This window comes from Candoia aspera, chromosome 1 (genome assembly GCF_035149785.1).
Source record: "Candoia aspera isolate rCanAsp1 chromosome 1, rCanAsp1.hap2, whole genome shotgun sequence".
NCBI classification, from domain to species: domain Eukaryota; kingdom Metazoa; phylum Chordata; class Lepidosauria; order Squamata; family Boidae; genus Candoia; species Candoia aspera.
Window position 1 is genome coordinate 111,485,321 of NC_086153.1, and position 27,580 is coordinate 111,512,900.

Sequence of the window (27,580 nt, forward strand, 5' to 3'; positions counted from 1 at the left end):
ATGTGTGTCTCAGTGGTTTGAATGCAGAAGGATCTAGGCTCATTCCCTGGTACCTTAAAGACTCTAGTAGTGATGGACTTTTTTCTATCTGATGCCCTGGGGAGCTGCTGCCAGTCAAAAAGCAGATACCAGTAGATTAGACATTCTGATTTAAAGCACATTCCTGTGCTTTAAGATGGTGGAAGACAAATTATGCTACCAAAGAAACGGGGGTGGGATGGGATGTATGAGTGTTCTATACACCAGAAGTCTGGCCACACATAAAGGTCTTGACTACTTAATAAGAGAAATGTGAGGAAGTAATCTGAGTTGTAAGGCGGGCATTTCCCACCCCCAATCTCCATAAATCCACTAAATTTGATTTAGGTTTCAAGGAGGTTTCTTAGTTTTCTGTGTTTCATTTATGCTAACTCCATTAACTGCTAATTGTGACATATGGTTTTCTCAAGACATGGACAGCACCTGTGGGCACCAGGGGCTTCACAAGCCCCTTGCATTATGTCAGAATAATTGTTTTAAAAAATGAAATACTCAAAACCATTCCATTGCCAAATCTTGTGAGATTTTGCATGAGAATTCTACATTTTCAGGATCAGGTTACCAAAAATTGCATAAGATGTCACAATTTACTGTAAAAGGTTGCCAACTGCTGTTGTAAATTAAGTTTGATTCTTTTATTGTCAAAAAGCACTGGGAAATGTAGTTTCATTGCTTGTGAAGTAACTACCCAGCCAGTCTTACACTTAACTGCATTTCTTGGTACGCCTGTTTGGCTGTAGCTTGTTTGTTTGGCTTGGTACACTTGTTTGGCTGTAATGATACTTCAAACAACAGAAACCCAAAATATATGTAAATGAGTGAAGAAAATATTGCCTTCAGTATTTTCAGTTATGAAAACCTTAAGAATTGGTTCATAAACATCTAGTAACTACACAAGATAGCAGCAAAAGCTGGAAAAGATAAATTCAAAATTGTCCAGAACAGATGTTCAAACTATTTTGAATCTCTCTTTGGAGAAAACTTGGAACAGGCAGCAGTCAGCTTTACAGTGGTATGCAAAACACATCAAAAGCAAGACTTTTGAAACTGAAGTTCCCTGTTTTGAGTTCAATCCCCCCACCCCCCATTTGAAATGAGCAGTTTTTATCACCCTAGAAGCCATCTATGTTCAAATCACTTCCAGGGGTGGTTGATATAGCTCATTTCAAACTTGAAGCAGATCCTCTCAAATTTACATCAATTTAAATTCAACATTTTTTGCACATCCCCTACAGTTTTACTTCTTTATAGCAATAGTCTTGCTCTGATGTGTTCGGTAGTACTGTTTTTTAAAAAGCATTTTAATTTTAAATTTTCAGGGTGTTGTTTAGGTATTAGCTTTTACAAGTGAAAATGGTAAAATTAAAATTTATTTTCTCCAACATGTTAAAAAAATGGTTTCCAAATATCACTTAGGAGACAACAATGTAAAGTAACATACTGGGTCCAGGTAGCAAGTCCTGTTCTTGCTCCTCCCTGCTTTATGAGACTTCCTTTAGATTATATGCCACATGTCTGCCTTTTCTACAGGTGAAACTATATCTACGTGACTCCAGTTTTTAGCCCCTATCTGATTTGTGAGGCAAATATGAGAAATAGCCAGTAGGTTACAAGCACCTTTGCAAGTAAGAGTTGTTGACACAACAGTATATATTTTCAATGCTTCTAATTCCAAGGACAAGTGCCCCAAAAAAGCCTTCAGCAGTCCAAGCTCCTTGCAACTTGTTAGCTCATATTTTGAAAGGTAGAATTCTTTAAATTTTATTTGTATACTTTTTTGCAAGGCAGTGAAAACAAGAGAAACAGGAGCAAGGGATTAGAAAAAAGTGCAAAAAAAAAGTTTTTCAGAATACTTGGAGAAAGATCCTTAATAGGCAAACATGGTCAAAGCCACTTGAACACCAGAAACTGGTATAATTCCGCCACCTTTTGTTGCTTTTTGGCTTCTACTGCACTTAATACAAGGTTGGATTCCACAACCATTCAAATGTAGTTGATGTAAAGCAAAAATCAGGATGAATGAGGAAGCTTGTTCTCTTGTAGCCAGGTTCCTTTTCTCACACGTTGCCCATCTTGTGATGAGGCACTTGCAAAGGTTGCAGGTTTGGGCACGTGGCATAAGGAGCTGGAAGAAAACAGGCTGCAATTCCATTTGAAGCAAAAGGCAGGGTTGGCCCATAGAAAACTTCTTCTTTTCCTTCCTTACTAACATCCAGCACCTATGAGAGGAAAAACCAAAGAGATTAAGTCCATGCTATTTTATTAGAAGCAGACTTCAAAAGCTCATATAAGAAATACCAACGGTGAGGTCATATTTTGTGCATTCGGGTTTTGTTTTTGTTGTGGTGGTGTCTGTGAGTCAGTGCTGACTCCTGGCAACTGCCTGGATAAGTCCCTGCAGGTTTCTTGGCAAGATTTCGGAAGTGATTTGCCATTGCCTGCTTCCTAGGGCTAAGGGGGAGTGACTGGCCCAAGGTCACCCAACCTACTTCGTGCCTCGGGGGACTAGAACTCAGTCTCCTGGTTTCTAGCCTGGTGCCTTAACCACTGCACCAAACTGGCTCTCTCTGCATTGTGGACCAAGTAATTATACTATACAATTAAAATGAATATTGCCACTAAAGAACAATACTGAATGTAAAAAAAGTACAAATGTAATATTCTAACAATTCAAACATGCACTGAAGCAAAAACCCAAGCTGTTATATTCCTGCCATTTTTTTAAAATCAGAAATTCACCAAGGAGCTGGTTGATGGTGATCTAAAGTTTCTGCTGAAGCACACTTAATAGTAAAATGTACACAGCCACATCTTTGTATAGCCCACTTAATTAAAAATTACCATAAAAATAATGTGTGATAGCTAACTTTGGAGTCCAATAGTTCACTTAAATGTTTTGTTTTCTTTATCACCAAAGCACCCCTCTTCAGAACAATTTGCAAAGATATCAAGAGGATATCTAACAGTTACCTGGATACATGCTGAGGGTTCATTTGTCCAAATTGAGTAGCCACCAACTAAATATATTCTGCCATTGTGTACAGCCACTCCAGATTCATTCTGGCCTGGTGTAGAGAAATAAACCATGAATTTCTGTTAACTTATTATTGAAAGTCAGAATGCCTTTACTGCACAATGCCACACACTTGCTGTGATGGTATGTTTCTAAGTAACTCAGTTAATTTTGACTTACATGCAGAAGAGGACTATAGATTTTTCCACAAATGCTGTAAATATTTGTCCCAACAGCTGATTTTTAAAACATTTCTTATAGCTGGAATTTTGCATGATACTGTGCCTGTAATGTTAGGTGCACCACAAGGTGCAAGGCACTGTACTGGTTCTGAAGACTGAGCTCACTTTTAGAGGAGGAGGGAAAAAGTTCCAAGGCAAGCTGAATTGGTGGCTTAATGGACACGGACTGTAATTTTCATAGGAACAATCTGGCAATGCTTTGCCATTGCCACTTTCTTGGATGTCTTTCCAGCTTCTAGTCTAGCCAAGAGCCCTGATAATTTCCTGCTGATCTCTCATCCAATTATTAACCAGGTCTAGCCTTGCTTAGCATTTTGATGTCAGCCAAAGATGTGGGATTTTTTTGTTTATTTGTTTTAATATCCTTCTCCAGTTAAAAATAGGATTTCTCTTACAGCTTTAACACATTCTGCTAAGAACACTTGCCTGTCAACATGCTGAAACTACACCGAGTCCACTGATCAGCATCTATGCTGTAGGAGTCTATGTGGCGGACAAGAATTCGGTCATTGTTGTAATCTAGATCATTGCCACCTAAAACATAGAGTTTCCTTTGAACAGCAGCCATGGAATGGTAGACTCTCCTCTGCAACATGGGGCTGCGACTAAGCCATTTATTCTACAAAAGCAGACAAAAGAAAACTTCAATTTCTACACACAATGAACATTATAGGATTTGATTTTTCATTCAACAGGGCTGAAACACACTTGCAACACCTGCTATCCAAATGCATATTCCATGAAACTGCATCACTTCTTTTAAAGAAAAGAAAAAAAGCCTTTTTTGTTTGTAGCATAATCACTGAAAAATGCAAGTTTAATGAAATTCCATCCTAGACAAAAAGACCAGTTTTCTATTATTTCATAACATATTTTACCATTTTGATGAGCAGCAATATTTAAAGCCAGTGTGGAAACTATTTTGAACTGTTTGAAAAATTGTGAGTGGCAAGTGTCAGAGTGGAAGTCAGAAAACAGTTGTTCTATGTAGCCCCCCAAATGTATAGCTATCCGTTGTACTGTGTAGTATTTGATTGGGAGAAATTAATATTTGCATTCACAGTCTATTCCCTTGACAGAGGACTATAGACACCATCTGCTTTGCAAAGCCTGCCTGCATCCCCTGATTATATCTTAGCTTCCTCCACAGCAGTGACTGCCAGGTAAGCCGCCAAGCACTGCAAAGGCGAAGAAATGGGGGGGCCTGGTGGGGTCATTCCTAATAAGTCAGTGTGTGAATACTAATCAGCAGTGGAGAAGCAGAGGTCACCCCAGCCTGCCTGTTGGCAGGTAGCGATGTGCTCAGTGGCAGATGGTAGACATTATCAGCACTCCACAAAGGCCTTGCGCAGAAAGAGGCACAAGCACCCAATGATAGAGTTATTGAGATTCTGTGCAAGATGCATGCAGATGTGAGGGGCTTCCAGTGCCCACCATACAATATGCCAGCAGAATTTTTAAAAAGTACGTATGTGTATAAAACCATGAAGCAACCCTCACTGGAAGAATGCTAGCACAGACTCATTGCCTTTTAATTGTGGGGTGCAGCATGTGAGGCTGGGGTTTGGGAGCAGCCAAAGGGTGGCATCGCATGGGAGAGTATGGCTTCAGAACCTCAAGGGCAGATCAAAAAAACAAAAATGACACATGGAAAAGGGGACCATTTGACATTTTAAGGCTTAAACAGAGATAGCCTTTATTCAAAGCAAGGGCAACATTTACCATGCGAGCAACTCTTTGCATACAAAGTAAGCGTTCTGACTATATACTGTACGTCCAACTTAGGCAACAGGGCTCAGGTCTGCAGTTAGAAATGCTTATAGTATGGCAAAGCAGAGCATAGGTTCTGGAATTCTTTCCAACACCTTCAGCAGAGTTCCCTATAGGAAGGATCTGTATTTTATGCTGGGTAACAAAAGTAACACACTACAGCTGTGTATGTCTGCTCTTCCCATGTGTTGTGTTAGTGTGTATTCTTAAGTATGGATTGGGAAGCACAGGGTGGGCTGCATGGTCTTTGCTCTGGGTCACATGACCAAAAGGGAATGGGATTAGAATGAGGAGTCGCCAACATGCCAGGGTGCTGCCATACTGTCTTTTCTACTGGAGAAATCTTTCAGGATTTTTTTTTTTTTAACCTGTAGCCCCCAGTCAGATCTGAGCTTTTTGTTCTGTTGTTGGTTTCTCCCACCACACCACATTTGGTTCCATTTTGTTCAGTTTTTAGAGAATAATCCTGCTGACAGATAGTATACTAAGCTTCTTTACGTAATTTCTTTCCAACATTCTGTTGGGTTGGAAAGAAAAAAATGGAATCACGCAGCTCAGTAGGTTTCCAGAACTCAAGACACTTTTAGGTACTCACAAATAACAGTCCATCAAACAGTGATAGGAATCAAGAAGGCTCCACATTTGGTGTTCTAGAATTATTATTACAGAGCAGATGTCTGCTGCTTATTTTCCACCCCTCCTTTCAACATCTGGGAGGCATTTACCTCATCATGTTGTTTTTGCCCACCCATTCCAGTCATGTAGAACAGAAAAATGGAAGTCCACATTGCGAAGATCAGTGTAAATCTTTTATCAATATATACAAAAAAAAAATCCTGCTTACTCATCTACCTACCTCCTCTACTTTTCTAACTTGCCTTTCTTCCAGGGTAACATTTCCCAGCTGAGAAACATTGCTCAGCCAAGCAAACCCAATTAGTTTGCGACTGACTGGGGAATATGAACCCAGGCCTAAAAGGAGTGGGGGAGACTGATCTACACAACCTCATTTACCTTACAAGGGTCTGAGTAACCTGGAAATCTTTTTATACCAGTTTCATTTCATTGCCAGAATTATAACTGAACAATTAAGAATCTGAAGATGTTGCCTGGTCTGGCAATGAAATGTCTGCAAGAAAACAGCAAGGCTCAGAGAGCACCAAGGACTCCACAATCAAGAATCTAACTGCTATCACTGAAATTAAAAAATATTCAGTTCAAAAGACAAGTTTAAGTGCACTTACCTCTTGATTGTAGCTGCTGTGTGGGGAATTATCTTTTAAAAAATGTTTTGGCTGCTTGTTATTGGGTATCTCTGAATTACAGTGTATACATATACAATAGTGTGTCAGCTGCAATCATTAATTTGACCAGGTTCATCCTTAATTATGCACTGATTTATCTATTGCTTATCTTCAAACAGATAGTTGTATCAATAAGGGACTTCAGCTAAGTGATAAGATTCAATCTCAGGAATTCCATGTAAAAAATCCAAAGAAGCTGAGCAGGGCAGGGCCTATAAAGGATGCTAATCTCAGCAGAAACCCCTTATATTTACAACTATCAATTTATAAAAATAAAGCTCAAGAACATGATTCTTTCAGGAAACAAGGGTAGAGAGCACCTGGCTGCAGAGAGATTCTGCACAGTTAAATAACATACCTTCCCCCGCCGCCACCTTAAAGCACATGGAGCATGGGGACAGTGTGTGGGATGGAAAAGCTGTTATGTCTTTTTGCATTTGGGCTCTCACATGCATTCACACAAACTATGGTGCAGAAGTTGTTAGAGAAGCAGAACATGACTAACACATTGTATATAAACTTACTTGGGTTGGATCATACACCATTAGCCTGTTCTGATACTGCGCCGTGTTTGTTACTCCTCCTGTAACAAATGTTCATGGTGTTACACAAACATTATATCCAGTTGAGAAGGCTTCATGGCAAACTATTTACTATCAGTAAACATGCTAATGTAGAAAAGAATATTGCTGAGTTCTGCAGTCTTTCCAGCCTACATATTCTTCTAATTATAAGTTAGTAATATACCAATGCTGATTTGATTGGATAGAATCATTGCCAGGTAAAACAAGTCACACATTTTAAAACCAAAGTATATGGTCACCCAATGCATTCTGTAGGGGGAGGGGGGTGTCTGGGTGTGTATGTGCTGAGGAAGGATCTCTTGTGCAATAAAAATTCACAGGACTTTTCCCCTAATGCATAATGGTGCAGAAACCTTCAGGATTAAGGATTTATTACATGTACAATATATACTTGTGGATAAGCCAAGAATTTTAGGTGCCAAAATACACCAAAAAAATTGGGTTTGGCTTATCTGTAACTATATATCGTAGGTTTTTCCCTCAGCTTTTTAAAAATACCCATATATCCTGTATATAGTTGCAGATAAGCCTATCCATGAATAAGCCAACCCTTGAATTTCTAAGCAAAATAGCATGAAAAATGCACCTCCCGCAGATAAGCCAATTGTGAAAATTAAAACATATGAAAATTTCATGGGTCGGCTTATCCATGGGTGGTACATTTTTCATGATATTTTGGTTAAAAATGCAAGGGTCAGTTTATACGCGGATGGGCTTATTCATGACTATACATGGTAATATTAACATATATCAACTACTATAAACTGATCAGTAAATAACTATCAACAGCTTCTTTTCCACTACTGACTGTTCTGTGATGTCAAAGAATGTTAATGAGTAAATTGCTAAAAGAAAAGATTCACTTCCAGAATGTTGACAAGCTAGGTTATTTTAAGAAAGCCATAGCTTTTATGTACAGTATTACCTCCCACATCAGTCACAAACAGGTATTACTATACTTGAAAACTAGTTCAATTTGGTGTTAAAAACATACCGCATTTCAAATAATGGGATGCACTGGAACAGGGTTAAAGTCTATGTCAAAACTCCGAGCAAGGAGAAGGAAAGAGGGAAAAAAACTCATAAGGGAGAAGTCAACCAAAACCAGTGAGGGGCTTTGCACTTTTGATAAGGGGACATGAAGGGAAACAAAGATCATTCTTAGTAAACCTGAGGATGTGGGGAAGAGGAACTGGGTAGAACTGTTGTGTAAGCTGGGGCATTCCTATCTGCTGTTCCAGCAGGAGCCATGAGTTCAAGAGAACTCCCAGATGGCACACCAGCTCCTTCAGGAAAAGTGCCATCCCATCTAGAGCAACAGATGGAACATCTACGGTACCAGAAGTTTTCTGTACCAACAGTAAGTTCACCTTGCTGGAATTCAACTACAGTCAATTTCACTTCATCCACTCTCTCATAGCCTTCAAGTACTGGTCAAGACTTATACTGCATTGCCTTTTTGACTTTGGTTAGAGATCTAAAGCTGGATACCATCAGCGTAATGCTGATCCCTGATCCCAAACTGATAGATAATCTCTCCTGGTGGTTTCATGCAGATGTTCAACAAAATGGGGGAACGGTCTCCCTTTGGGTGGAATTAGATCTGCCATCACTTGGATTTTATTATATTTATATTTATATGTATAAATATATAACCTATACATATATTTATAAATATAAATATATAAGTATAAATATAATAAATATTTATTATATTTATATGTATATTTATTGATATTATTCTGATTTTATTGAATTTTATACTGTTTTATTGTAAACCGCCCAGGGTTCCCTGAGTGGGGAGATGGGCGGTAATAAAAATATGACAAACAAACAAACAAACAAATGCAAGTTTTTGTCACTCAACAATACTGTTTGGAACTACCAACTTAGGAAAGAATGCTACCACTGCAAAACAATGCAGGGGCATACCTCTCCATCCAAATCTCACTGCAGGAGTGACCAATGCAGTCTCCATTTCATTGCCAGGCCTGAAACCTTCTATAGTTGAAGCCTAACCATCATCTGAATAAATTTACCACGAAACTGTAAATCTTCTAAGATGGCTAGATCAAGGAATAGGTATTTAAAACATGGACATAGTACTGCCTACTTAAAAACGTGTCAGGAATCCCTCCACCAAAAAAAAGAACCGCTCAACCCCTCCTGAACACACAAAATCATGCCCTTTCTGGTCCTTTTCCATCAACAGATGCAGTCCTACTATTTTCCAACATTCTCAAAGCATATGTGACTTCCTTGTCATCAGTCTTTTTTTTTCCCCCTTTAACATTTATAGCATTATTTCTATTCAACTCTGATGAATCACTCTCATTCCTTTACAAATCTCTAAAACCCTCCTCTGGCATTCCCTCACTTCATCTCAAATAATTTCATTATTTTTATTTTTAATTCCATTCACTCTGCTAGAGGCTCATTTGTTGGTCCTTTCCATCCAGTTCCAAAACATGTTTTTAAATAAATTCCATCAAAACTGCTTTGAATACTCTCTGCCTCTTTTACTCTTTGCATCTTTATTTTTGTTCTGTACACTTCATGTGTTTCTTTTGTCCTCATTTTTGCAGCAATCATTATCTTATATGTATCATCCACAGTTTATTTCACTTCATCACTGCACTAAGCATCCTTTCTCATACTTCTCATTAGCGTAACTACAGATACTTCTGTGGCATTCTGTAACATAATGTCAGGGCCAGCCTCTCTTCGCAATAAGACACAGACTCACTTAATGGGTATTAAGGATTTCTGGTTTATTGGAATGATAGCTGACAGATCGAAAAACGGGAACGGGGTAGGTAGTGTGGGGGTGCCCCTTTTATACCCTCCTGTATTGCCCCGGGCTCCCCCACCCCTCAATGCCCCGATCCCTCTTGATGGGATCCTTGATGGCTGCGTGGGCGTTTTCCCCGGTGTCCTCTTTGTCTTCCTGCAACGGTTGAGTTCTCCGGGGCACCATGTGCTCCTTATCTTCACCCTTCTGACGTCCCTCTTTTCAGGTGTTGATGGGATCATGGGTGTGGGTGTCTTTGGGTGCTTGTTTTAATCTCTGATTGGATTATCTTCTTCCCCCTTTTCCTTAATGATCATGATCCACGTTGTGAGGCTCTTTGTGCCTTGCAACGAGGTCATGACATGCTGCCCCCCCAAAGATGTTCTATGGTGCTGGTTTCTCTGGGTATGCCTCATGGAACTGTCTTGTTAGTTGTCTAGCCATGACGTGTCGTGCCTGGACCCACTCTGGGTGTGAGAAATGTTTCCATCTCACGAGGTATTGGAGTGTTCCTCTTTGCTTTCTTGAGTCCAGTATTTCTTTTACTTCAAAATGTTGTTGGTTGTCTATCATTATGGGTGGGGGTGGAGGTTCTTCCGTATGCCATTTGGATGTGCTCGTTGGTTTCAGTAGTGCACAGTGAAACACTGGGTGGACCCGTCTCAAATTGTAAGGCAGTTCCAATTTGAACGTAACTGGGTTGATTACCTGTATGATTTTAAAAGGTCCGATGAATTTCGGTGCCAATTTCTTCGAGGGTTGCGAGGTCTTTATGAACTTAGTGGAGAGGTAGACCCTATCTCCCACTTTGTAGTTCGGTGCCTCCGCCCTGTGGTTGTCCGCATATTTTTTGTACGTTGTTTGTGCGTCTGCTAGGGCCGTTTGAATGATGGGCCAGGTTGTTGCCAGCTGTGCCGCCCAATCGTCTGGTGAGCAGGGCAGGGTTTCAGGTTGCGGCAATTCTGGTATCGGTACAAAGTCCCTTCCATAGACCACCTTAAAAGGGGTGTGGCCAGTGCTCTGGTGTACCGCGTTATTATAGGCCACCTCTGCAAAAGGTAGTAGGTCTACCCAGTTGTCCTGTTGATAATTTATGAATGCCCTCAGGAACTGTTCAAGTGTTGAGTTTAGGATCTCTGTTGATCCGTCTGTGTTTGGATGCCACGCAGTGGACAGTGCTTGCTTGGTTCCGATTAGTTTTAAAAATTCCCGCCAAAATTTTGACGTGAATTGTGTTCCTCTGTCAGTCACCAACCTGTAGGGGGCGCCGTGGATCCTGTATATGTGTGTTAGGAATAAACGTGCCAGCTGTTGTGCGGAGGGGATGGTTGCGCACGGGATGAAGTGTGCTTGTTTCGAGAAATAGTCTTTTACCACCCATATCACAGTTTTTCTTTGGCTGGGTGGGAGGTCCACAATGAAATCCATGGAAATTTCTTCCCATGGCCGGGAGGGGCTGGCTACCGCCTGTAGCAGCCCGTGGGGTTTCCCTCCTTTACGTTTGGTGGTGGCACATATGGGGCAGTTGCCTACGTAGTCTTTTACGTCCTTTCTGAGGTTTGGCCACCAAAATTGCCTCCTCGTTAGGTGGAGGGTTTTTACAAACCCAAAATGCCCTGCAGATTTGTCATCGTGCGCTCTGTGTAAGATTTCCCCCCGCAGTGATTCGGGCACGTACAAGGCTTTCTCTTTCCAGGCGATGTTGTCTTTGAAAGATACATGTTGTTGGTTATTCTGCAACCATGTATCTTGCTGTAGTGCTTGTGTGAGTCTTTGTTGCCAGTTCGGTGAAATTGAGCGTCGGCTCCGATCGCTCCCCGCCGTTCGTGCTGGCGTGCGCTGATTCCTTGTCTGGCTCCGCGTGACAGCTGGGCAGCCGAGCTGTTTCTCGGTCCATACTGTTCCTACGATGTCGGAGGCTTGCGTGTCGTCCTGTGGCCGTCGGGATAGGGCGTCTGCCAAGAAGTTTTTCTTGCCCGGTATGAATTTCAGCGTGAAATTGAACCGGCTGAAAAACTGAGCCCATCGCACCTGCTTCGGGCTGAGTCGTTTTGGTGTGCTGAGTGCCTCCAGGTTCTTGTGGTCCGTCCAGACCTCGAAGGGGCAGGAGGCCCCCTCCAGCAGGTGTCGCCACGTTTCCAAGGCTGTCTTCACTGCAAACGCCTCCTTTTCCCATACGTGCCATCTCCGCTCCGTTTCGGAGAATTTGCGGGAAAGGTAGGCGCAGGGCTTTAGGTGGTTGTCGGAGTCCTTTTGGAGCAGGATGGCTCCGATGGAAAAGTCGGAGGCATCTGCCTGCACCACAAAAGGCTTGGTGGGGTCGGGGTGTTGTAACACTGGCTCAGCTGTGAAGAGGGTTTTCAGTCTCTCGAAAGCCGTTTGACAGTCAGCTGTCCAATTCAGTAGCGCCCCCGGGTTCCTCGATTTGCGCGTGTCCCCCAAGCCCTTAGTCTTTAGCAGGTTAGTTAGGGGCAATATAGTCTCTGCCAGCCTGGGCGTGAACCCCCTGTAGAAATTAGTGAATCCCAGGAGGCTTTGCAGCTGTCTCCTCGTGCGTGGGCGTTCCCACGCCAGGATGGCTTGGACCTTGCTGGGGTCCATTTCTATCCCTTTAGCAGAAATCCTATACCCTAGGTAGTCAATTTGTTTTTTGTGAAACTCGCACTTGGAGAGCTTTACAAACAGCTCTGCCTTGCGAAGTTTCTTGAGCACGTCTTTTACCAAGCGTTCGTGCTCACGTTCTGTTTCTGTGTAGATCAATACATCATCCAGGTAAACCAAAACCCCCTTAAAAAGGTGGTCACGCAGGACCTCATTAATTAACTGCATGAATACCCCCGGTGCTCCTGCCAATCCGAATGGGAGTACTTTATATTGAAACGCCCCCAATGGGCAATTGAAAGCAGTCTTCCACTCATCCCCCTCCCGTATCCGTATGCGGTAATAGGCTTCCCTTATGTCCAGTTTGGAGAATACCTTACCCTTTACCAAGTGGGACAAAATGTCCTTTATTAAGGGTAAGGGGTATTTATTTGAAATGCTTGCTGCGTTTAATCCGCGGTAGTCTGTACAGAGCCGCAATGCCCCGTCCTTTTTCTCGCGAAAGAGGACTGGCGCTCCCACTGGAGAGTTTGCTGGCTCGATAAAACCTCTCGCCAGGTTTTTGTCTATGAAGTCCCTTAATGCAGCTAGCTCTCGCTGGGTCATAGCATATATTTTTGGTTTGGGTAGGGGTACCCCCGGGACCAGTTCAATGGTGCAGTCCGTCTTTCTGTGGGGGGGGAGTTTGTCCGCCTCTTTCTCACCGAAAACGTCGGCGAAATCCCCGTATTTGGTCGGCAGTCCCTCTGGCAGTGCTGTCTCTCTGTGTTCCACAGTCGTCGTCGCCCCCCCCATGGCTGCTCGGGGAACCCTGTTCCCTGAAGGTGCTTGGTAACGCCCGTCAGCAAACTTAATCTCTCTGGTTCTCCAGTTGATGACTGGGTTTTGCTGCACGAGCCATGGGATCCCCAGTATGAGTCGGGGTTGCCCCACCGGTGCCACGATGAAAGCCAATTTTTCCTCGTGGCTGCCGAGCCGTAGCGCGGTTTCTCCGGTGTATTGGGTGACCGGGCCCCCTCCCGCTGCAGATCCATCGAGCTGCGAGAACACCAGGTGGTGCTGAAGTGGATAGCAGCGGAGGTCGAGTGCGGCTGCCAGGTCAGGGTGCATGAGGCTTTTGGAGCAACCCGAATCAATGAGTGCCCAGACCTTTTCGGTTTTATTTCTATGGGTGAGGGTGACACGGACGTAGAGGGTGGGGCATTCCTCACTCACCCCTTTGTCGAAGCGCCTGTCGGTGTCCTCCACCTGTCCTTCGGCGCCCCTTAGGCCAGGTGGTTGTCGTTTCCCGCCGCCTCATCGGGGTTGCTTTCCTCCTCCTCTGAACTGTAGGGGCCGTGTCTGCGTCGGTACTCCCCCTTTGCTGCTGGTCGCTTTCTTGGCGCTGGGGTTGGTGCTGTTTGTGCCCTCCTTGGGCTCTCTCTGGGCGTCGTTTTGGGGCATGCGGCTGCTTTGTGATCTTCCCTGCCGCACGTGAAGCATTGCCCTTTTGCGAAGCGTCTGTCCCGTTCCTCCTTCCAAGGTTGGGGTCTCGCCCTCACCTGCCTTGCGTTGGTGCGTGGGGGTCTCACCGTCTCCATCTGTTGCGTTTCCCTCCTTGCGTGGAGGAACGTGTCGTGGGCGTTCTCCGCTTCCGCTGCCAGCTGGATCCACCCCGTGAGGGAGCTGGGGTTGTCGCGGCCAAGTGCCCACCGGAGGACATTTAAGTTGAGTCCATGTTTGAACTTCTCAATCAGTGTCGATTGAGACCAAGTGTCCACTTTTCCGGCTAGGGCTTGGAACTCCATGGCATACTCAGCCACGGAGCGCGGGCTTTGTTTAAGTGTCTCTAGCGCCCTTTTTGCCTTTTCTTGCTCCAGGGGGTCCCTGAAGTGCCTTTCTAGTGCCTGCAGGAATTCAGTGCTGTCCTGCAGCGCCCGGGCGCCTGATTGGCACAATTGGACGTACCAATCGGCGGCCCGTCCTTTTAATTTTATGGCCAGGGCATTGATTTTGCCCCGCTCAGTTCTGAAGCAGGGACCCCATTCTTCGAGGTAGTACCTCGCGTTAGTCAAAAAGAAGGAGAGTTTCGAGGGGTCCCCATCGAACTTTATGCCAAAGTCTTTGGCGGGTGTCCTGGTCTGGCTCCTGGCCCCCTCTGCGTCGTGCCTCGGGCTCTGCAGGAGCTGCTGCGGGTCGGGGTGTCTCCGGTTCTCTTGCGGCATTGGTGCCTCTCTCTGGGGCTCCTCGCAAGGTCGTCGTCCCATCGCTCGGGGGGGAGGGCGGGGTGTTCTCCCTCGGTCGGGCTCCTGGATCCAGGCTCCGCCGTCGCCGTCGCCGCCCGCCGGGTCGTCCCTCCGCCTCTCAGCCTGGCGCATCTCCCGTCGTGGGGTGGGCTCCTGGGGCCGGACGCCGCCGCCGCCGAGGTTGTCCCGCCGTCTCACGTCCGGGCGCGCCTCCGCTCGTTGGGTGGCCTCCTGGGGTCGGGTCCCGCCGTGGTCGCCGCCGTCCGCTGGGTCTCCGCCCCGTCTCGCCTCCCGGTGCGCCTCAGGTCGTCGGTTGGGCTCCTTGGGTCGGGTTCCGCCGTCACCGCCGCCCCGCTCGCCCTGCCTCCTTTCGACCGGGGGTGCCTCTGCGCCGCCTCCGTCGCAGAGTCCCTGTGCCGCCGTCAGCTGTTGGAGCATCTGCCGCACCGCCTGCATCCCTTCCTCCAACGCGTCGAGCCTCTCCGCCGTCCCCGGCTTCCCGCCGAGGTTTTCGCCGCTCCGCTCGCCCTCGCCGTTGGCCGTGGTAGAGGACGGATCGTCCCTCGATCCCGCCGCGGTGCCAGGCGCGCCCTCGCCTTCGAGCGCCCAGGGTGGCGGTTCGTCTCGCGCTTCCTCCGGGGTTGCCTGTAGGCTTGGAGAGGGTCCCCTCGTCTCGCCCCCGGTGCCTCGCGGGCTCCGGGGCGCCGGGGTGGGTCCCTCCCCTGCTGCTTCCCCCCAGCTGGGTCCCATACTTACCGGGGCGTTGCATCGCCCGGACCTCAGCTGCATCCCGCCCTGCGAGAGCGGGGCTTCGTCGCCGGGCGCCGAAGGGTTGCGCGTCCTCGGTTCCTGGTTCTCCATGCCTGGCTGGGTCCCTCACAAACGTGTTGGATAGGTACCAGGTGGAAAAAAATTTTTTGCGGTTCCCGTTTTTATGTCAGGGCCAGCCTCTCTTCGCAATAAGACACAGACTCACTTAATGGGTATTAAGGATTTCTGGTTTATTGGAATGATAGCTGACAGATCGAAAAACGGGAACGGGGTAGGTAGTGTGGGGGTGCCCCTTTTATACCCTCCTGTATTGCCCCGGGCTCCCCCACCCCTCAATGCCCCGATCCCTCTTGATGGGATCCTTGATGGCTGCGTGGGCGTTTTCCCCGGTGTCCTCTTTGTCTTCCTGCAACGGTTGAGTTCTCCGGGGCACCATGTGCTCCTTATCTTCACCCTTCTGACGTCCCTCTTTTCAGGTGTTGATGGGATCATGGGTGTGGGTGTCTTTGGGTGCTTGTTTTAATCTCTGATTGGATTATCTTCTTCCCCCTTTTCCTTAATGATCATGATCCACGTTGTGAGGCTCTTTGTGCCTTGCAACGAGGTCATGACACATAATTCTTTTCACTCTGTTCAAAGCAGCTTCCCCATCTTCTTTTCTTACATCCATTTTTTATTCATTGTATTGAGAGATTATTCTACTTTCTAATACTTTCTCAGACAAATCTTGTACTTTATGAGTCGTACTTTAACTGTAATTTGTTTTATTTCTCATCATCCCTATCCTTCACTGATTCTGTCTTACATTATGAATAATTAATCGATTATGCTTTTAAGTTTTATATTCATTGTTTTGTTTAAACTACGTATTAAAAATAAATCTTCTAAATATTCCCCAGTAAACATTCTGATTCACCTTCACCTTGGGTCTCTGAATGGCTCCATCTTGTTCTCTGTACTCTCCTTTCATTGTCACTCATCAATTCATCTCATCTAATGGAATACCTTTTTGCCCAAGATCACATTCATTCAGAATGATGTGCAATTTTTCCCAAAATTTACCCTATTTTTCATTATCATCATTCATTCAAGTATAACGTGAGGCTACAGTGTTATCTATCTATGAATGTCTAATTTCAAAAACACAACAATCTAGGCAAGCCAATTCAGTTTCTGTCTGCATATATTTATCTCTTTCATTCACTATTAAATCTACAGCTGCACTTCCATACTTGTATTTCATCAATTCTGCTCCATAACACTAGACCAATTTCATTCAGCTTTACATCTCTCCCATTTTTCTTAGTTTCACAAAGATACAACATGCCTTTTCTTTTAATTTCATTAATTCGTGCTCTTTACTATTTACTCCTGTATTCAAAGTTGCAACCTTCCATTTGCCATGGGGGTCACCAAATGGGCCCACAGAAACTCACCTTGACTGTCAGTCAAGACTTTGGTCAATTGAGGCTTTCACTTAACATTTTAGTAAAAAAGAGAGAACAAATAGACTATATTAATAGCCTGTCATATCAGCATCATATTCAATATTCCTGAATAAAGGCAGTTTTACTTAATTCTGGCACATTTGGGCCCTGTGCCACAAACATAATCAAAATACAGTTTAACTCCAAGTATGATCAAGCTATATTACTTAAGGGCAGGATCTCTAATATCTTGCAAGCCAATATATTGTTGCCTTTATTTCACCAACTACATACATGCATATGACCATACGTGTAGAGTACTGGGATTCAGGATATATTGGGACTACAACTTCCTAAATTCTTAATCAGCCATTAGCTGTACAGGTTGGAATTCCAAAAATTTGTGTCCCAACATGTGCAGGGCATATATATTCAATATAAAGATGGTTAAAAGATTAGCAAATACACTGAAGTTATAGACAGGGCAGATATTACTGCTGTTGGCTGAAACTGGGGGGAAAAAGTAGGCACAGGGCCGGAAAAACTGGAAGACAAGTAATTCCAGAGAACATGAGCAAAGAGCACAAAGTATTTTAAACGAAGATTAAAGATTGAGCTCTACATTTAAAAAAAAACAAGCTCTTCCAAGAATGAAATCCCAGTTGTGCTTTTGCAAGAAATGTAATTGTTGGACTGGGTGCAGTTAAGGTATTTGAGAGTATATGGTGTACATTTATTTATAATTGGAACACTCTTGTTCTGCAGGTTTAGTTTTTCACATATACATGCATGCCTAAAACTGATACTTATTTAGCATCCTTTAAAAAAAAAAATCTAGCAAAATGAGATGCTATGGATTTGCATACAGATTTGACTACAGAAAATAGGAGTGAAATGAATAGCACACTCTATATGTTTTAATCCCCCACCCATTAGATCAAATACCCTTGCCTGCAGCAGAATCCCTGGCTTTGAAAGTCATCAAGCTGATTTGTCTGCTCGTAGGCTAGGCTGCCACATGCTGCTACATTGCCCCCTGCAATCACTGCATTTGCAGAGAGACATTCCATGCCTTCCCTGCCAACAAGTATATTTAATAGATTGGTAGTCTTGCTCTCTGCTGCTTCTGCTCCTTCTGACTCCCTCCACCCTCTCCCTAGGAGGATAATATGCATCTTAACAGCTTTCTATAGATTTGTCTGACATTAATGTTACAATTTCTTATCAGCATCCATTTTCAACACTTAAGTTTATCCTAAGTGCTATAGCAAAAGTTTATTTTTTTTTAAAAAGTTCCATTTTTTTAAAAAATGAAAAATTCAGTTTTTCCCATTCATATTTAACAAGCCCATAATGACCTTCTGGGTAGCCACTTGCAGAATACTACAGACAACAGAGAATAAAAAATAAAATCCTTCAGGAAGGAAGGAAGGAAGGAAGGATATTAGTAGTAAATAGAAAATGTATAAATTGTACCAAAAAAAGAGGTATTTTCCCATTGTTAAGATGGGATAATAAAAAAGCAATTGCTTTAATTTCTCAATGCAACTTTCTGGAAGAAAGGGAATGATAATACTATGAAAGAGACTGTATCAGGATACATTTAAAAATAAACTGTATAATAATAGTCAAGTGACCTGCAAATAGTTTCTAAGTCTCCAAACACCATAGCAGAAAAATGTACCAGAATATAATTGTAAATTATATCTTCTACAGCAGGATATGCAACTTTCTTGTATCTAAGGGTGGTATTATTATTATTATTATTATTATTATTATTATTACCTCCAAACTCTGTAGGGGATGTGCCCAATAATGCCATGACATCATTAGAATGGGCAATTTCAAATTAAAGGCCCTTTTGGAAGGGTTGAAATTTTGTAAAGGTTTTAAGTTGTGAAATGGGTGCCTTAAGCCATTTTACCCCTTAAAGCTATCAATATACTACTACACCTCTTGTGTCTGTTTGTTTGTAACCTTTACCCGGGTGAAACAGTGTACCATAGGCCAACCTTTTTTGAACCAAGGTACCTCAGATGGGCTAACTTATTGAATGCATCCAAAAACTGGGACCCAAGACTCCCATGGAATAGAAATTTGGCAAATTTTATAAAACATTTTATGACATAAAAATTATCATAAAACATGTTATGACATAATACAAAATGTCATAAAACATTTTCTGTGGTCAACTCCTGTCTGACTGTGCTATACAGTTCAATATGAATGACATGGGCTATTTTCAAGGCAGATACATCTCTGAATATCTCCCTGAATTTTTAAGAACTTTTCCAATGAAGGCAGTACATTAGAAGATCTGCCATGGTTGAATGCACTGAGGAATCTGGAAGGAAATATCTCTGAAATGATGACCCAGTGGGTCAAAGGTTCTCTAGTTTGTCCACAAATAGGAGATCCTGTGGTTAAGGTGTTGGACTAGAACTGGAAAGACCTGGATTGTCCTTAGCCTTTGGGTCACTCAGTCTCTTTACGGCCAATCTACCTTGGGGTTGTGGGAACAAAATGGAGATCTTTATGTAAGCTGCTTTGAGTCCTTAGAAAAAAGTGGGATATAAATCTAACAATCAGGATGAATTATGGAAGGAGGGTGAGGTTATTGAATTAAATGGATGCCTTACCTCACGGTTTGATGCCCATTTCACTCCTTCAAGCTCCCAAGAAGTCAAAAAGGAGCTCAAAGCTTTGGCTCCACCTAACCTGAAGTGGCTCTAAGGATTGCAAAAAGATGCTGGGGAACCCTGATTGTTACATCTATGTTCCAGAATATTAGCCAGAGTCCAATTTTGTATCATCTCCAAATATGGTAAGCATTGCTCCTACCTCTTCATCCAAATCATTAAGAAAAAAGTTGAAGAGCACCATGTAGTACATTTGACACTTTCCTGAAGTTTGATGAGAAAACACTGATGAGCTCTCATTGAGTACAGTTTTCAAGTCAGCAGAAGATGCACCAAATAGGCATGCCATCCAGCACACAATTAACTACTTGGTTTTGCTGAAATTAAGATACAGTATATATTATATGCTTCAAATGCCTATAATCTCCTTTAAGGAAGTTACCCAATCAAAAAATGAAATATAACTTATTCCTGACAAATACCTACTGACTTCAACTAAGTACTACATTGAAAAACAATCTCTAAACATCTAGAAAACTATCTACTCTGGAATCTTCCTAACTGATGTCATACTGATTGCTCTGTAGCCCTCCAGATTCTCCTTTTTAATGCTTTGTGAAGTTCAAAGATGGCTAAAGATTCAGTCAAACTATCAGCAATTTCCTTTAGCATTTAAGAAATAAACCTACTTGGGAGACTGGCTATGTCTTTCAATTTCAGGAACTTGTTTTTAATGGGAAAGAAGGAGATATAAACAAATTATGAATAATTAAATACATGGTGCATATGAGCCCCAAAAGCTTATATTCCCACATATTGCATACTATTTGAAACCCCCACGATCCCTTTCAGATGGTAAGAGATCCCATTTTTTCTTTTCTTTTTGAGTATTGGCAAAGTAGGTGATTCCACGTGGGAATGAAGAGGTCAGTCTTGCCCCAGAAATAAGCAACCTGAAATAAGCAGAAGCAGATAGCTACAAAGTACTATGTGTCAGTCCTATTTCTCTAGATTTCACTGAAAAAAATCTCTACGGCTCAAATGGGGTACCTGATACCTTAGATCCTGCTTGGCAAACTGCTGCTCTCTAGATGTATCAGTCTATAATGATCTGCTTGCAGCCACAACAGTGAGGATGGTAGGAAGGGAATAGGTTAAAGAATCAGGAAGGTTCAGTGCTGACACACTGTTTTTATTCTCTACTATTCAAAATGGGAGATATTTTGTATTGATTTATTAGATTTATATTCCACCTGTAACACAGGAGCCCACAATGGCATCCATAGCTGTCCCTCCTCCTCCTATATTCCCTAGGACACAATTCTTGAGGTAAGGTGGGATGGAAAAGAGTGACTGGCCCAAATTCACCCAGTGAGTTTTCATGACTAAGGTTGCATGTCACCCTGATTCTAATCTAACATCTTGACCACTATGCCATAGTGGCTCTTTAATTAAGCTGTATTAAAATGTATTTTTTAGAAAAAACTGAAGATATAAAGGATTCCCTTCTACTTTAAGTGACCTCCAGTGAAATAATGGAGAAAATAGTTCTATAGCACTGCTAAAACCACAGACAGTGCATTATTGAAAATAATCTCCCACAGAATGGTACAAAGGAGGAGTAATATTGTAAAGCAGACCATGTAATGTAATGGTTTTCTGGGTTGCTCTTGTACTAGGAGGTAACAAGGTTATAAGATGCATTAAAAAATCAAAATGAAACCAAACACCTATACTCAGCACTGGCCACGTGTAGAAAACATAAAACCAGATAATAATCACAAACATTAAGATCTTGGAAGCATTTAACTAATGACACACATTAAAGCAAAGCATAGAAACCTTATGTGTTTTGTAGTTCTCTGGTGAGCAATAGATATATTTAATCAAGATGTGTCTTAGGAAAAAGAAGCACGGGTATATACTTCTGCCCATATCCCCAATTAGGAAAACACTGATGCTCCAAGACAATAAAAAGAATGAGAATAAATACACATTAGCAGGGCATGGAAAGTCACCCTGTTTAAAGCATACTGCCGAATGCTTATTGCAGGGAGGCAATAGCTGGAGGAAATAAAGACCACTTGTGTGCTTTCTGAAGCATCTGGTTAGCCAACATGCTTTATGACAGCTAAGCAGGTTCCCACAAGCAGAAACCAGCAGCACTTCCTCTTGCTGCTGCCTCCAACAACTGGGGGAGTAAAATATTACGTAAACGTGGGAAGCAAAAGCTAAAGAAAACATGCAGTGTTGGATCAGAAAGGCCTGGCCTATACAATTCTTGAAAAGTCTGGGAGACATTCAGAGATGTATCTGCCTTGAAAGTAGCCAGTATTGAACTGCATAGCACAGTCAATCAGGAGTTGACTACAGGAAGTTTTATGACTTTTTGTATTACGTCATAAAATGTTTTATGATAATTTTTATGTCATTAAATGTTTTATAAAATTTGCCAAATTTCTATTCCATGGGAGTCATGGGTCATGGATTTTGGATGCATTCTGTAAGTTAGCCCATTTGAGGTACCTTGGTTGAAAAAGTTCTGCCCTATGATGCATCATTTCACCAGTTAAAGGTTACAGGCACGAGAGTTTTAGTAGCATATAGATACTGGAGGCTATTTGTGTGCCAGGAGAATTGATGTATCAGCTAAGAGCTTAGACTACACAGGCTTACCAGGTCTTCTAGATATTTCACCAAGAAATTATAGACTAGGCAGGCCTCTAGTTACTGCTATTTGAAAAAAGCCTTTGCTATTGGTATAAAATGGCATAAAGTGGCTATCAGTGCTGTAGAAACTTTGGGATGCTTATGAAAGTCTTCAGTTCAAGTACCTCAGAATGAACTAGCTTGACATACAGTACTTGAATATTTATTTTATTTATTTAATTTTTATCCTGCCTTTATTATTTTTATAAATAACTCAAGGTGGTGAGCATACCTAATACGCCTTCCTCCTCCTCTTTTCTCCACAACAACCACACTGTGAGGTGAGTTGGGCTGAGAGAGAGGGACTGGCCCAAGGTCACCCAGCCGGCTTTCATGCCTAAGGTGGGACTGGAACTCCCAATCTCCTGGTTCTAGCCCATTGCCATAACCACTAGACCAAACTGGCTCTATGAGCCTATTTGGCCCTCTCAACCTCCACCTTACTGGCTTACTTTTATTATTTCATTTAATCACACCTCCCCGGCCTTGTCTGCAATCTTATTTTTTCCTTAGCTTAATGATAGACGCTGTTGCCTTTTTAAAAGTTTGACCGACGTGTTTTTCTCTCTTTGAATATCAGATGTCCTAGATCATATTGCATTCAGGACAGAGATTACTGAATATGTTTTTGTTTTTATGGTTTGGGTGGACTTCATGGCCATTTTACTTAAATACTTCACATTTTAAGCATATAGTATGGATCTCTTTGTGAGCAGTCTAGGTCAAAATTTGCACTCATCAGGAGCATCACTATTGAAAGCAATGCTGGAACACTCCTGTTGTCATACTACACTATATAAAAGGGAGGGGACATGTTCTGTGTTTTGTGTAGTTTATAAACTGTGATTCTCTGATGAGGAACAATCTCACAATCAATAAATTTAATCATCACCACCACTACACAAGAAAGCTTCAATATTCTTTGAGGCTAAGAGAACATGGATATACTTCATTCTTTAAACGTCCATAGGAATTCTAATTAAAATCTGATCAACTAGTTTTTATGGATTACAAGGGTATCCTGTCAGTTCTGTTTCTATTCAGTACTTTAAAATGTGCAAAATCTTGCTTTTTGAAAATAGGACACTCATTCCTAGGTTCAGTATTTTTCTCCCCTAGTTTACTGTATCGTATTCTCTTTTTTTCCATTTTTTTAAAAAAATTGGTTTCTCCCATGGCAGTAAATGCAATTATTCTTTTGTGTCATTCACAGTCAAGTGGCACTCAAGTTTAATAAATTATTATTGTTTGCAAATAAGCCATGATGACCCACTCTCTACCTGTACATTTGTGGCAGACCACTATGTTCTGCTTAAGTCTCATATCTTAAAAATGCTACTTCATCTAGGATAGGTGTACTAAACCAACAACTGTGTGAAAAAGAATCAGGGTGCATTTATTGGCATCAAGAGATAGGGATACATACATCTTCCTCTTAATGGACCAATACAAATATGTTTAAAATAAATTGCTGGGGACATTTCTATTTAAACTGTAATTGCTTTGTTCAGCAGGCACTGCACCTTCATTATCCCTGTACACAATTCTCTGGTCGTACCACTCCTTTCCTTTGTGCTGAATACTTATTGCTGAATATCTATGGCTTAGACATATTATACCAACTCTCCCCACCTCTCTTTTGGTCCCGATTTGCTTTCCTAAACCTCAATCTCCAGCAAACAAAAGGAAACCTTTCCCAGACATGTGGTCTCAAACTGATGCCACTAACACAAACATGTTTTGTCATGTTTTTAGTCTTCAAAGTTGTGGGTGAAACATTTTCTACCTGATATCCAAAGAAGACCATCCACAACACATCCTGCATGACAGGAAAGGGACCTGTCAAAGGACTGAACAAAAGTCCACTTGTTCTTCTTAGGGCAGTATCGTTCAACAGTTGGCAAAACTTGACGCAGTTCATTTCTGCCTCCCACAGCATAGAGAAATTCATCCACAGCCCCAAGTACAAAATGCTCCCGGCAATTCTTCATTGGAGCTATTTCCGCCCAGGAATTATTACGGGGGTCATATCTACAAGCAGTCCGTACTGCGCATGTGCGGCCAGTGGCTTGTTCAACTTCACCGCCTACTACAAAAAGGAAATCTCCCATTACAGCCACACAGTGGTGGCTTCTTCCTACTGGCATGGGAGCCAGCTCACTCCAGTTTGCAATCCCTGCTATGTGAACATTCTCTTGGTCCACAGGATTGAAGTATCGAAGCTCTTTAACTCTGCAGATTTCCCGTTTTTTTCCACCAATGATGTAAAGAGTATCTGACTGGAAGCGAGGTTTCGTCCTTCTGGTCTGCCAAATTGGCTGTGCATAGATACTTTGATGATAGACCAAAGCCTCATTGATAAGTGCTGTTGCAGCTTCACTAGTTTGGACAAGAGGGTGTGAGAGGGCAACCGTATGCAGTGTATCCGCATCCATAAGCCCAAACCGGACATACTGTAGAAGTTCATCCATGTATTGATATCGGCAGTTGTGTTCTAGCCATCTCACAGCTAGCTAGAAGGGAGAAAAAACATTTTAAAAATGAACGTATCTACATTATTCACAATTCGGTGTGAGAAATACATATTTGAATTATTCAACTTATCAACAAAAAATTATACTCCCAAATTTAATCTGCTGCATATATAAAAACATCCCTTCATCTCCCCTAAAATAATGATGACTGTGTGTAGAATTAATATATGATAACGGGGCTGTCTTGTCTTAGCAAACATTCAAATAATGGTTCCCCTGCATAAACAAGAAGGGACAATGCATGACAACATTGGAGTTTTTCCATAATGACTAGCATACATTATATTGGTGATCAATCGACCAAAGCAGCCTTCTCCAATTTGGACCACATGTCCTCAAATTCCCAACTTATGTGCCCACTGTTGACGTTTACTGAGAATTGTGGAGGTTATAATCCCAACATATTTGGATGCTACCAGATTGGTGAAGGCTGCTCTGGCAGCTGTATACATTATTCATGCTCACTGGGTATTTTGGGGATTGTAGTTCCAACTTATTTAGAGAGCACAAAATTGGGGACAGCTGTGGGAAAGCAAGATTAAAAAAATGCCAAGAGCCACATTTCTATTGGCCATACTATATATAAGGCCACTCCATTCTTGATGATTTTATATGACCTTACTTTTAGGGGGGAGTCATTGTTAATGCATGTAACATTTTAACTCCTAAATGACAGGTAACCAAAGTGAACACCACTGAAGTATACTGTAAAAAGCATTTTGAAAAGATTAAAATGAACACAGTTTGCAATGATGAACTAGATGCAATAAATTATTTGAGTGCTAGCAATCATAGGTAGTAGAATGAAGCACATTCAGGGCTTGTTTTCTAACATATTCATGTAGAACTTTGCTGGACATCTGAAAGTACCACAAAGCTGTGATAATTTTGGCTCTATAAGAACAATGTGTTAGATCCAAATGGAATTATTTGAACTTGGGTCATACTGAAATCAATGGGATAAAACTCCACTGTGATTTGTTCCACTGATTCCAATGGGAATGAAGGACTGAACCAAGGAATCTGGATTCCAAGCTACAGTATTATCAACAGAGCTGAAGCTCTATACAGAGTGACCAGTACTTCAAAAACCAAGTGGTGGCATTTGGAACAAACTGAAGCCTCCAAACCATTTTGTAGAGCAGCACTACTAATAGGAAAGAGCCTCTCAGTTTCCTATTTTCTATGCCTGAAGCTCTGGTGGAGACCTAGCTGATGAGGACAAAAGAACATGCTTCAATAGAGTTTTTCCCCCATATAGCAAAATCCTACTTTAATTATTGTTGTTTGCCTGATTCACCCCCCCTTCCTCCGGAATGCATATATCTGTTATTAATAACTGTTATTAGCCTCTCTGAATGGGACATAGCTATCAGATGGGCAGAATTTCTCTCTCTCCCCCTCCCCCCACCCCCCACCCCCTTCTCACCCCTACAGGGAAAAAAGCCAGTGACTCATGTGGCTGCAGGAGCAATCATGTGAAAACTTTCCATTCCTTTTTTTAATGCTGTCTCCGTTTTTGTTTTACAGATACAAGTCTACCACCTCTCAAACAGCCCTGGCAACATTCTGTGAAACATACTACTATTTAAAGCAAAATAACTTCCATAATAATTTTTGACATTCTTATTCTACAACATAAAACAAAAAACAAAATAAGACTGTGCCAGACATAGATGATAAACAACCATGGAAGGGGGGAAAAAATTAAAAGGAGGAGGAGGGAAGAGGGTTCCTCTAGATCCACTGTGCCTTTAAGCACAATCTACTGAGGCAAAGAAGGGAAGCAAGGAAATAAAAATAAAAATAAAAAAAAATTAAGAGAGCAGAGAAAGCCACAGTGAAGGTCAGGGAGTGAAAGAACTTCCTCAGGGCACAGAATAAATTAAATCCCAAAGAAAAAAAAGTGATTTCCAGAGTGCAAGGCACAAACTCAAAATGACAATGATTGGCAGCCAAACTATATCCATGCAATATCGAAGGCTGCACGTTCTCATTTACCTCAGTGTAGCCAGCAAGCGCCCATTAAACATCCGTCTGATGCCCAAATTAACCTTCTTGGCAAACTGAAAGAGGCACAAACTATCATAATCAACCTTTCATTATCACAGCAGCCTCTAGTTAAAGGGTCAGAATAATTGTGCCATCAGAGCCCTGATTGTTTTCAATCAACAGACGGCTGGAGTGACAGCTCCGTGATGGAGTAGTTTGATGAAACCGCACCAGGCCTAATCAGAGCAGATGAAAGGAAGGCATGATTGGTGCAAATGAACAGTCGTGCCTCTCTTTTTCATTTACAATCTGAAATTACTCTTAAATTTACAGGTTTTCCCCCTCCCTCCCCTCCTCCTCGAGTACCTTAGAAAGAATATTTGACTTATTATGAGTTCTGACAGTGCAGAGTTATAAAAACACAGGTAGGATTCTGCCTCCTCCCTTCCTCCAAGTGCAGGCTTTAAGTGTGCGTTCAGCATAATTTCAGCAAAACCCAGTCACAAGACAACAGAAGACTTCCACTAACCTCACCTTTCGGTGATGTTTGATTAGCCAGGCAGTTTATTTCAGCCAACATTTTTCACAATGTCAGAAAAGTTTGGAAAACGGGAGGGGAGCAATAGCAGCCATAATGAATGTGCAAAGAGCTCTGCAAAACATTTTCTTCGACAATAAATGTATTGCCATTCTCACATTTAAAGACTGATACATTTATAATGTTTTCTCTTCTTGGGAAAAAAAATCAAAGCCAAGAACATTTCGGAAATCCACCTAAAATACATAGACGCACACACAAACACACACACACACACACACACTTTTATTGGGGCTGCTGATTTCAGAACTATATTCTCACTTTATCTATTATGAATTAAAGCCAACAGGCTAAGTGATAGTCTTAATTATGAGAAAAGGGAATATTCCAGGCATGGCTAA

The 27,580-nt window shown here is 42.3% G+C and overlaps 1 protein-coding gene across 3 annotated transcripts in view; it reads right to left on the bottom strand.

Moving 5' to 3' along the window:
* Positions 1–1,391: 1,391 nt before the first annotated feature.
* The window catches only part of KLHL32 (kelch like family member 32), a 103,932-nt gene continuing 77,743 nt past the window's right edge, over positions 1,392–27,580 (bottom strand). The window contains exons 7-11 of one of the 3 annotated variants that reach the window (XM_063311885.1): positions 23,902–24,628; positions 6,893–6,951; positions 3,721–3,913; positions 3,010–3,104; positions 1,392–2,258 (exon numbers count right to left, since the gene is read on the bottom strand). In XM_063311885.1, coding sequence (XP_063167955.1) covers positions 2,097–2,258; positions 3,010–3,104; positions 3,721–3,913; positions 6,893–6,951; positions 23,902–24,628 — 1,236 coding nt within the window. In that variant the 3' untranslated portion in view covers positions 1,392–2,096. Of the gene's footprint in view, positions 2,259–3,009; positions 3,105–3,720; positions 3,914–6,892; positions 6,952–23,901; positions 24,629–27,580 lie in introns of those variants that run through there. The other 2 variants (XM_063311894.1, XM_063311911.1) reach the window with 2 other exon arrangements.